This window comes from Malaya genurostris, chromosome 1 (genome assembly GCF_030247185.1).
Source record: "Malaya genurostris strain Urasoe2022 chromosome 1, Malgen_1.1, whole genome shotgun sequence".
NCBI lineage: Eukaryota > Metazoa > Arthropoda > Insecta > Diptera > Culicidae > Malaya > Malaya genurostris.
This window is the reverse complement of record NC_080570.1, coordinates 92,676,941-92,689,445: the sequence shown is the minus strand read 5'-3', so window position 1 is coordinate 92,689,445 and position 12,505 is coordinate 92,676,941. Positions and strand designations below refer to the sequence as shown.

Genomic DNA, 12,505 nt, shown 5'->3' with positions numbered 1-12,505 from the left:
GATATAGAAACTCTTACAAGTCCGAAAACTCATAAAAAACGCCGGAACACTTTTTGATATACATAATTTGTCCAAATAGTACAAGCCTCGGTTCAGCTATCTCTGAGAAAATTGAATTTTGAAAAATCTACGCGTTTTGTCGGTTGCGTCACTTATGCCACTTTATCTCCGGTACCAGAAGACACAATCATTTGATCTTCGAATTTGATCCAAAATTTATTAGTGGCTTTCCATCGAGTCTAAGCTTGTTGGGAGCGGTTGAGCCATCTCTGAAAAAATCGAGCAGTAAAAAAATCTAAATCTAAAAATTCATACACACAGACATTTTCCGATCTTGTCGAACTAAGTCGAATGGTATATAACACTATGGGTCTCCGAGACTACGTTCAAAAGTCTGTTTTACAGCAATTCTATTTAACCTAACGCCGCCATCGTCGATAATTTTGACGGTATGAGTAAAATACACATTACTCTGGAACATTTTTCGCAAAAAATGTCAGGCTTCATTTGATCTCGATTACTGTGAATTTCACACAGCGAAACGTGCAAAAATCTAACCAAACTGTTCTTGATTTGCACTAAACTGAGGATATTTCCTTTCGATTTGCGAACAACAAATCCTAATAGTTCTTTAGAAAACTTTTAGAGCCATTAGAACGGCTGATTTTGTGTAATGCTCTCCACCGTTGTTTTTTCACCAATGTTAATGACTGGCAGCTGTGACGTAGTCGCTCTTGTCGAAAGCGAAACTAGTTGTGCAGACGACACAAAACACATCTGCTCGCAGTGGCGATAGAATCTAAACTGATTAAATTTTTGTGGAGAGGCTTGTTTTTACCTGATTTCGTTTGTAGCTTTTTCACTAATGGGCGGTCCTATCGGCTATAAAAACAGCCACATACAGAACTTTAATGTCGATTATTTCATTTCGGATTTGCATAATTTATAAAGAAGCTGTAGGGATTCGTTTCTAGCATTCAGAAGGGTCAAATTGCGTAGTTCTCTCCGACAATAAACTCTGGAACATTTTTCATTCAACATTTGTTGTACAGTAGCATATATTTTGTTCTCTTCCTCAGAACGCGTTCTGATTGGCTGGTGTTGACATGGGTCAAATGAGGCAGGTTTTTCAATAGTGTACTATTGAAATACTTCAATGCTTTTGCTATACACGTTTAAGTTGGAAAATTCTATTGGTAGTTAGATTATATAAATCCCTTCACAGATCACTGAGCTATGAGCTTTAAAAATTCGAGAAAAGCAAACGCGCCTTTTGAATTAGCCTCTTTGATACTCGTTTATACCAAACATTTCAGAAAAGTTTAATTTTGAATTATTTGAGATTATGTTACACAACTGAAAATTTTATCATAAAATTGTGATCATATTCCCGATGGCATCTAGCAAAAATTATCTCGATTCGTTAGATACAACAAGAGATATTCACGATCAAAAAATTATCACTCTCTCAGAGGGTAAATTTTGAAAAGTCTCCCCATAGTAAAGTAAGTCGTATTCACGACAAAATCGTCGCACCTTTACGGTGACAGTGTAAATACGATACTAATGAGAATAATTCTACTATTAGGTGTAAAAGTTACTGCTAACCTCAATTTATTTGACAATTCAGCCGTACTGTTTACATGCTCGCAAGGCAACTTGGTTTAACATAAGACATAAGGCAAATTTCATGGAGACAGTACTGCTGAACTGACAAGCAGTGACGTCTCGTGACAAAACTTACGGGTTGTGCACTGCTTATGTAGTATGTTGTCAGATGTAACAGTTCGTTGTAAGTGAAAACAAAAGATTGAGTAATGGATATACACTTGTGTTATTCAATACAATGAAATAACGATATACTTTTGGAAGGGACTTTTTTATTAAACATTTCATATCCAGATAAAATAGAAGATTTCGGTCATCTACACGTCGAGCAAATTTGTCAATAACTTTATCAATAAAACCGCTTCTAAGTTGCTACTGAGACAGCAATTTGTTTTCAACTACCATAAGCATAAGCCACTGCGGTCTCTCCTAACGGTGTGCATAGAAATTCTCACAGAGCCAAACATGACAGAGAGAACAACGAATCTCAGAGCTGGGCTGAGTAATTCGTGCTCTTCTTTAATCAATTTTAAATTGGATGATATGAGCTCTGTGTAAATAGGCTATCAAGGATGAACGCTTGTTCATTTTTGACGTCACGATAAAAACCCTTCTTAATCCACGTAGTGGTGTGATAATGCCTTACTATTCTTTCATAACAGTCTCATGAAAATATGTTTCATACTTTTATTAAATAACTTTGATACTAATTTTGACACCAATTGATTCAGATTGATTCGAGTAGTTCACAAAAGCATGTTTCAGTGTTTATGTCACACAGTCAGCATCATTTTTCCAAACTAGTGCTTGACATTTGCGTTACTTATTTGTATGAGAACAGTGATGCTAATTTAAAAAACCCTTCTTTATCCACCTAGTGGTGTGATAATGCCTTTCTCTTCTTTCATAATAGTCTCATGAAATATGTTGCATACTTTTATTAAATAATTTTGGATACTAATTTTGACACCAATTGATTCAGATTGATTCGAGTAGTTCACAAAAGCATGTTTCAGTGTTTATGTCACACAGTCAGTATCATTTTTCCAAACTAGTGCTTGACATTTGGGTTACTTATTTGTATGAGAACAGTGATGCTAATCTAAAAAAGCCTTCTCAGTCCACTTAGTGGAATTTTCATATATCTTGAAAAATCACCAATTTTCGAAATCGAAAAAGAAATTTTTGATGCCAAAAGGCTTAGAATTGCATGAAACGTCGAGATTTAGTGTTATCTCGAAAAAAAAATTTTTTGTAAAAATCGACTTTTTGGGACTTAAAAAATAAGTCCCAGAAAGTTGATATTTTTAAAAAAATGTATTTGAGATGACACTAAATTTCGATGTTTCATGCAGTTTTAAGAGTTTCGGTATCAATAAAAATTTTCGATTTTGAAAAAATTTCATGTACTTTCCCCTATGGTGCATTTTCAAGATCGAAAATTTATATATATATATATATATATATATATATATATATATATATATATATATATATATATATATATATATATATATATATATATATTTATATATATATATATAAGAGCGGTAAAAATCAACGTGTTTTGTCGGTTACGTCACTTATACAATCATATCTCCGGAACCAAAAGTCAAAGTCATATGGTCTTCGAACTTGATCAATACTCCGATAGTAGCTTTCAAACGAACCTAAGTTTGTTAAATTCGGTTGAGCCATCTCCGAGAATTTTGCGCGGTGGAAACACAACGCGTTTCGTCAGTTACGTCACTTATAAAATCATATCCCCGGAACCAAAAGTCATAGCTATTTGATCTTCGAACTTGATCAATGGCCCGACAGTAGCTTTCAAACGAGCCTCAAACGAGTTAAAATCGGTTCAGCCATCTCTGAGAAAATTGAGCGTTAAAAATAGCTTCGAAAAGTGCACACACATACACACACACAGACATTTTCCGATCTCGTCGAACTGAGTCGAATGGTATATAACACTATGGGTCTCCGAGGCTCCGTTCGAAAGTCGGGTTTTCCAGCAATTCTAATACCTTTCTATAGAGAAAGGCAAAAACTCGCTTCTGGATGGAACCAGCGCACTGCGAACGGCTGTCATTAAATCTAATACGCCATGAATGAAATTTTACTTTGGCTAAACTGCCGCAACTTCTTCTTTCTGCAAAAACACAAGACATCTATATGCTAAAGTCTAAGAATAGTTCCGATGTCAAATTTCGATGAATGAAATGTAGTAGAGTCTAATGATTGTAAGAATTTACAAAACACACAATACATTGTTGGTACGTTCGTAGTGGAAATTTAAAATCAATTTGTTAATGAAAATTATCAATAATCTACTCGTATGTATGGGCGATCAGTGTAAAATTCTCAATTTCAAGAGTGTTTGTTTAGAACTGCAATTGCTTTGAAACTTGTTCATTAATTTCTCTAGTTTGTAGATCTTTTTAGCAGATGACCACTCACTTTAGTTATACCGGTTGTTAATTTCCTGTTCTGGAAGTACTTGAAATAGGGATTTAAATAACACCTAATACCATCATATTTTAATCTTTTAATAATAACTAATACCATCATAATTTAATCTGCATCATATTTCAATAAAACTGTAGAACAATACAGGAATATTTCATGATAATTGAAAATGAAATTAAACAAAGAGAAACTGTTCTTTGCACTAAACACCTGTTCTAATGTTCATCGAGAAATAATATAAATAAATCTTCAAACCACCTAGTTAAAAGCGTTCAAAGTTATGGTAATTATGAGCCTGATCATCGAGATTCAACAACCACGTGGTTTGAAAACATTTAACTCAAACAAGCATAGCAAAAGCATTTGCTATTTACAATAAGTACTTATACTAAATTGGATTGAATTGACTTTGAACGTTTGAACGTGTCAATCAGAGCAAGTCAACCAGCTTGATGAGTGGATGTCAATGATCATTGTTGTCGATACTGTTTAAAATTTCTACCACCCTTCAGTTTTTAACTCCAAGGCAATAAATAATCAGCATCTCTAAGTTCCATTAGCATGTAGCCAAACGGCGTTATTCCAAACGGTATTATGTCAAATGTGGTAGCCCCATGAGAAAGGCATAATCACACAATTAGCTGGATTGAAACTGCTATAACTTAATTCTTTGTTTTAAAGTCTCTTTAATTTTATTAAAATCAAATAAATTTTGTTGTCCTACAAAATGCTATGATATATGCAAGTTGCACATCATTTACTAATTCGTAATACGTATTAACAAAACCAACATTGAAACCATACACATATTTCTAAGACTTTTGCTTCCGCACAGTACAATTGTGCCATTGCGAAATCGCCATTATATCGCCATCAACCATAAATTACGCATCATCCATACGCAAATTATATCGGAAGGTTACTCGCAGTGCACTTCATGGAACCTGTTTCCGTTAAGATCTATGCAGTGGAATTCTCTTGGCATATTTCAAATTGATTAGCATTCAATTTTCTAGCCAGATTCGTTGTCAGCTAGACGAACAACTATTATAGACCAGTCCTTGACAAACAACAATCAAGAAGCGTGTTAATCTAGCAATCGAATCAATCCTTGGAAAAGACGTAAGTCTATTAAAACAATTTTATTGGCAGTAAATTCATCATATTTATAGTACTTCTTATAAATATTAGGAATGCTGTTGGAAGATCAGAGTCCAGAAAATTTCCCTTGTCGCCCATAGTAATAATAATAAAGTGCTTGTGTTGTAAGTTTAATAAATCAACATTATCAATTTTTTATTAAATGACTATTTAAATTTCCAGTAACTTCAGTAGTCATTCATCTCAGCTCTAGTAATTTAAGTAAAGTCCTTCTGTGGAATTTTACCATCCGTTTCAACAGACTTTTGACAGGAAACCTCAAAAACCAACTCCTGCTCCCAAAGAAGGATATCAAATACTTCTCACAAATGGCGAAAACGCCCAAAAAATTCCTCAGCAATTTGAGAGTCATATATAAATGGGAATTCTAAATTTTTAACAGAACAGTTTGGATTTCGTCTTGAACATTGAATTACTCATCAACTTGTTAGAGCAAGGAACATGTACGCGCAGGTATTCATCAAGGTTCGACTGTAGCTCCAATCTTGTATAATATTTTCATTTCTGATCCCCCATACCTATCCGTTGGTTGCCAGAAATCTCAATTCTGTAACGATACAAGTTTGTTAGTCACATCTACGAGTGATCTTTAGGAGCCAACAAAAAAACTAAAATATTTTTAATAATTAGTTGTCAAAATGAAAAATTTCACCGAATGCGGTAAAAACGCAATTAATTATCTTTCCTCATAAGCTTCTTTTCTCAAAACAAACCATAATCACGTTATCCAATTGAATGGCTTGGAATTGACATGAATATACAAATATTTAGTTTAAACGTATGACAAAAAACCCACTTTTAGGGATCGGTAGAAAAAATCCAAGCAAAGTGTTAAAATATATGTTCCTCTTAAAAACAGAAATTCTAAGCTCTGTGCTAAGAAAAAATTATTAATTTATAAACAAATTTTCAGTCCAGTCATGCGTTTTGCAGTAACAAGTTGTTATTCCACCAGGAAGAAAACGCTTCAAAGGATTCAGAAAAAAAATTAGGAAATGATTTTGCAGCGTCCTCCCTGGTTTAGTACAGATGAGTTACACAGACTCACAAACATAGAACCATTAGGTGAAATGTCACATAATATTATAAGCAAATTCTTACAAAAATTGATACAATCTTTAATTGAATCGATTCGCTTTTTGTAATAGTTAGTAAGTTAGTATAAAAGTTCCTTTCGTCCACTACGTATTACAAGAAGGTTTACAATTTCGTTCGTAAGTTCGAGCCCCGACCGGGAAGGATTCGTAGTGTATCAAGCATACGTCTCCACATAACTCGGTCCATGGCTGCTCGTCGCCAGCCACTCAAGACACGGATGCTTCGTAGATGGCACATGAGCAAGGTCCTATTTTGGCACACTCTCTCCAACATATCGGCCAGTATTTCTAATCAAGGATGGATTTTATCGTATCAAAGAACGTTCGCTGGCAACTCTTCAACGATTGAATCAGTGCCATCAAAGAGAGTTAGAAATCATCGCAACAACAAAAACCCGCCATGGCTCATTTAACATAAAATCGATACCAGTGCGAGAGCGAATTTCTCTCGATGACATTTCTGAGAATCAAAGGTTGGCACGCCGCTTTGGGGATCTTCTCTGAAGCAACAAACGGTCGCTTATTCTCGTTTCGCGATCCGATTCTATACAGGCAGTTGATAATTGCGATAGAATCATTTTACTATTGCCGCTTATTCTAACTATGTGCATATAATCTTTGTATAAGTTGTGTCTATGAAAATGTATGTGAATGCTCCACACAAGGGTTTTGAAATATTGCAACCTAGTATGAGAATCATCAAGTTGAATCATCGACTCGATTTTCTGCGATAATTGTCAACTTGCGATTCTCTCTTGGGAAATTCCACACAGCAACTATCATTATCAGACTGTAATTTTTTTAAGGGCCGAGAAATACTCAGAGTATGAAGTGGAGCGAAGGAATGTAGAACATTAACAACAATTAACAGGGCGAGGAAAGGAATTTCTCCATTGGGCGAAGTTTTGCCGGATTTCCCTTCTACGACACAAAAACAACATCTTTGGCTTCGTACCACTCCATCGTCGGTTTTGAGTAATGGCACGATGCCAGATCCAGCCAAAACTGAGGGTCACTTTCGTGGAACTGGAGAAAGCACAGCAGGCTCTTGGTCGTTAATGATACCGGTCGATACGTACGGTTTGCTGAATTCAACGCATCCATAGATCGCCTGCCACACCAAGCAGTTTTAGGAAAATTTGTCGACATTCTTCTTCCGAAATATCCAGGTGGGACGTGCAGACTAAAAACTCCGGTGATCTTCTTGATGTCCATCTCATCGTCCAGTACGATGCATTTCGGCAGCTCCGCGGTTCAGTTTGCTGGAGTGAGATTTAGCAGCTATTTGAATATCAGTGTAGTTACGTACGATTAAAAACAAATATTTTTGGTTACGACTTTTATTTGACCCAAAAATCATTCAATAGCATTCTGACATATTTTTGGGAGTTGAAGCATGTACTCATCTGATTTAAAAGTAGTGTATGTTCGACACATATGTAAATCATTATTGTACAATTCAGTCATTTTACGAATTACGTTCTTATAATTTGAGTCATATGCGGATTTACGTCACCGGTAAATTTCATTATTTTTTGCTGTATGTAAAAATTCATACAGTCGTACTAGCCGTGAAATCGGTAATTAAAAATTACGTGCTAAATAGTCTACCTTGTATACGCAAGGAATTTATTAGTTGAGAGCTGACATCACGATACTCCACGCATGTCCAAACGACATGATCAATATCGCGATAACCTTCGCCACAAGCACAATGATTAGTCTTAGAAAGTCCAATTCGAAAAAGATGTGCATCTAGCGTGTAGTGATTTGACATGAGTCTGGACATCACACGAATGAAATCCCTACTCACATCCAGTCCGCTGAACCATGCCTTTGTCGATACTTTAGGAATAATTGAGTGCATCCACCGACCCAGCCTTGGGCTCGTTGATAGTTGCTGTAGATGCGCCTTGTTGTACATTGGTTGCAGTTGCTGGTTGGTTGGAAGGTAAGTTGTTAACCGCAGCTGGTGTACTTTGTCCTATAGGGGATACTGATGGTTTCGTTGAAGGGGATGCTTCATTGTTGTTGGCGGCTGTCACAGGTGTACTGGGGTTGCTTGGGATTGGTGTAAAGGAAGCACTGTTGTCCTTTGGTGTAGTTGTGTCCTTGTCCAGTTTATCACATGGCTTACCATAGTGAACAGCTTTTTGGCAATATTGACATGTGACCATCTGATTGTCATAGGTAACAAGTGATTTGCACGGGATTTTTGTAACCAGACCGAAAATCACATAAGAAGCCTCTTCAAGCGCATGCGTAACAAACGTGGCGTAGAATACCGGGGAAAACGTTCTTCCACTTTTCTTTTTCGATAGAGAGAATCTCTCCTTATTGGGACATAGTTTTGCGAATATAAGGATCGATGACGCTTCCCTCATGCACACGCACTTCTATAGCACTATCTTCCATATATACTGGAATGTTCTACTTAATGTTATCGTGCTCCACATAGTGCACATTGTTATTGTCTTTTGTAAAACTGGATGTAAACAACATTATTTGTCTTATTGAATTGAAGTAAATGTACACGTTTAATGTCAAGATGCATTTGCTCCTTAAGCAAACCTTCAAGTTCTCGTATCGAAGGTCGAATTTTGCACTGCCTGAAGTCAACAACAACTGTATTCTTTCGTGACGGCGGTAGCTTTTGTTCGTTTGGTTCACTCATTTCGAGGTCGTTCTATTGTTCACTACACAATACTGTACTTGGTTTCTTCCGTCCCGAACGTAAGCAGTTTTGTTTTATCGACAGACTTGGATGAGATGTGAAAGCGAACTGATGTACTGCGGTTCGTTTTCGTTTCTCGTTCGTTCAAGATCACTACCAAAGAAACCAGACCTGAATTATGTGGAGAAATTTATATCGAATTTAGTTATAATAATCCAAACAATGTATTGCTTATTGTGTTACTAACTCCTATTTTTGTTTTATTCTAGAAACTGCTATGGGTGTTTCGAAAAAGACACAGGACCAATCTGGATTCGACTATGCAATGGCCGTCATGAAAATGTGTGATATTCTACATCTACGTCATCGAAAAATGTGGCTTTACCCGGACCTTTTCTTTAATATGTCACAGTATGCTAAACGACAAGTTAAATTACTCGATACCATTCACAGTCTGACGCGTAAAGTCATTCGAAACAAGAAAGCTGCTTTCGAAACAGGATCACGTGGCTCGTTGGCTACAACGTCGATTAAAACGGAAGATTACGAGAAGCCAAAAAATACCGTAAATTTCAATACTATTGAAGGGCTTTCCTTTGGACAGTCTGCTAATTTAAAGGATGATTTAGACGTCGAAGAAAATGACGTAGGAGAGAAAAAAAGGTTAGCGTTCCTTGATCTACTTCTAGAAAGTGCTGAAAATGGAGCATTGATTTCAGATGAAGAGATCAAAAATCAAGTTGATACTATTATGTTTGAAGGACACGATACTACAGCTGCTGGTAGCAGCTTCTTCCTTTCGATGATGGGCATTCATCAGCACATTCAGGATAAGGTAATCCAAGAATTGGATGCTATATTTGGTGACTCAGATCGTCCAGCTACTTTCCAAGATACATTGGAAATGAAATATCTTGAACGTTGCTTGATGGAAACATTACGAATGTATCCTCCGGTCCCAATTATTGCTCGGTCTCTCAAACAAGATCTTAAGCTGGCCTCCAACGGTTTAGTGGTCCCATCAGGAGCAACTATCGTTGTAGCTACCTATAAATTACACAGATTAGAATCAATCTATCCGAACCCAAACACGTTTGATCCAGACAATTTCCTGCCAGAAAGACAAGCTAATCGCCACTACTACGCATTTGTTCCATTTTCTGCTGGCCCAAGAAGTTGTGTTGGTAAGTTATTTATATTTCACTTGTTATACAAGAGTTCACTTCCTTTGATATTTTTTATCTAGGTCGAAAATATGCTATGTTGAAGTTGAAGGTAATTCTCTCGACTATTCTCCGTAATTTCCGTGTCATCTCTGACTTGAAAGAAGAAGATTTCAAACTGCAAGCGGATATCATCTTGAAACGAGAAGAAGGATTCCAAGTCCGTTTGCAGCCACGTGAACGCAAGCAGAAAACTACACTAGCCTGATGAAGCCATGAAGAAAAAGTGCAGCCTAAAAGTGAACTTAAAATTCAGGATTACACCTGGAATATTTATAGTTACGAATATATAAAAAATCTCAGAAGAATCTGAATAAAAAACCAATACAATATTTAAGAACTCGAATTATGTGCAAAGCATAGTTTTAAAAGTAAGGGGAATACAACTTAGACTTTTGCATAAAATTTGTATGTGTGTGATGAAATACCAATGGATATAATAAATTAACAAACCGGTTGATTACACATTGTTGTGTATACATGTTTGTATTTCATTTATTATGAATAGCAATGTTGATGCACGATCATCAGATATATATTATTTATATAATAACAGTTTAGTTTTGAACTATTAAGATTTAAGATGGGTAATCCTGCTTCTCATGTGAATTATAGAATAGATATTACTCAAAATTATATAAATGTTTATCGAACATTAATGCAATGCAGAATCAGAGCATAATGGCAAAGATGGCATGCTCTACATGTTTATCGGAGATTTGTGCCTTTCCTTAATTTGAAAAAAAGCTCTGGGCATGTACGGAAAGGTAATCAATTGAGTTATTGTTGTTTTTTTTCTAATTTTGTCGTGAGATCACATCAAGCTTCCGTGTAAGCAACTTCAAATCACATTAATTTTCGACCTATACTTCACTTTGTTATAACTGGATAAGTATTTTCAGGTAAGTTATTTACAGTTAAAAAAAATCATTATAGTTTCAGGTTCCTCTTAGGCAATAAGAGGTAAGTATTAAACATTCCAAACATATTATTCAGTTTTGTGAACAACCTGCACACTACCAAAGACATCATGTTATCCAGCTCTCCCATTTCCCGAACAAATCATTGGCAACATCCTTTTTTGGGAACATGGCGCCCTCAGACGAGTCTCGTACATAGAAGTAGTGGAGAGAAATGTCAAATTCGTGCGCACCCATACAATTGACATGATACGTTGAATGTGATGCCGTGCGATGGCGTTGCTGAACTGAAATTTGATTTCGCTTCAAGCTGACAGGAGCTGACACTACGGTAAACCTTGCATCGAAACTATGGAAAGGGCATCTTCAACCAAAGACAAGACTAGGACAACCGTTCAACAACGGTAACTAGCGAAGTCAGTACTTCTGCTTCAAAAACGCATCAAGCTACTTTCGTGGCAAAACTGATCAACAGTGATATCGAAGATTTTGCCACAACTCGATTTTCGTGTTAGAATTGTTAGAATTGAGGTTTCGTGATGAAGGTTTCTCATTAGAGAACTACCGTTCTCGAAAAAAAGATTGAACGAGCAAAAAAAAGGTCCCACGACTTTGAAATGAAGAACTATCGTTCTCGGAAAAAGAACTATTGCTCATTCATTCTTTCTAAAGAACTAATTCTTTTGAACCATTCGCGAAGGAATTGCCCATCTCTAGTTTATTTCAGCCGAGATTTCATCGAACGACGCACGGTGGTCCAAAACTGGAAAAACGTTCAAAAGTCTGTTCTGACTTTCACTGATTTTTAAGAGCTAACGTGTCTTCGAAGAAGTTTAACAAGATTATAAAATGCTTCTTTTAAAAGTGGCACCTTTATTTCTGTTAAGGGGGTAGTACCAATTTCGAAAAAAAATAATTTTTTCCACGAAAAAAAATTGTTCTATCTTATTTTGAAGATAAAAAACATTTGCAGTACTTTTGTGAAAGATATAAATAATGTAAAAAAAATGTTTTTTGAGATATATTTGCTTAATTTTAAAAACAGTTCTTTTGGATTTATCTACGTAGAATCTTCCGCTATTACCGAAGTATCTACTACAAAGTTTTAGATAGCATTTAAATGAGTAACTTTTTCCAATTCTTTTCACAACCGAATCAATCAAAGCAAAGCAAAGTCTTGGCATTACATTCCTTTTTGTGGAATTTGGCCTTTCTGTTTCAACAGACTTCGCAGCCGATTCTTAGTGTACAGAATCATTGCATGGCTAGTAATCAATCTAATCAATCAATGTTACCTAATAAATCATTACAATATGTCACTTAGTCGTATTGCTTTCGATCAATCAGTCCGAGTTT

The 12,505-nt window shown here is 35.9% G+C and overlaps 1 protein-coding gene across 1 annotated transcript in view; it reads left to right on the top strand.

Annotated features, from left to right (window-relative positions):
• Positions 1-10,708, top strand: part of LOC131440738 (cytochrome P450 4g15) — a 30,065-nt gene extending 19,357 nt beyond the window's left edge. The window contains exons 4-5 of the mRNA XM_058612269.1: positions 9,276-10,190; positions 10,253-10,708. Of these exons, the coding sequence (XP_058468252.1) occupies positions 9,276-10,190; positions 10,253-10,437 (1,100 nt within the window). The 3' untranslated portion in view covers positions 10,438-10,708. The remainder of the gene's footprint in view (positions 1-9,275; positions 10,191-10,252) is intronic.
• Positions 10,709-12,505: the final 1,797 nt, after the last annotated feature.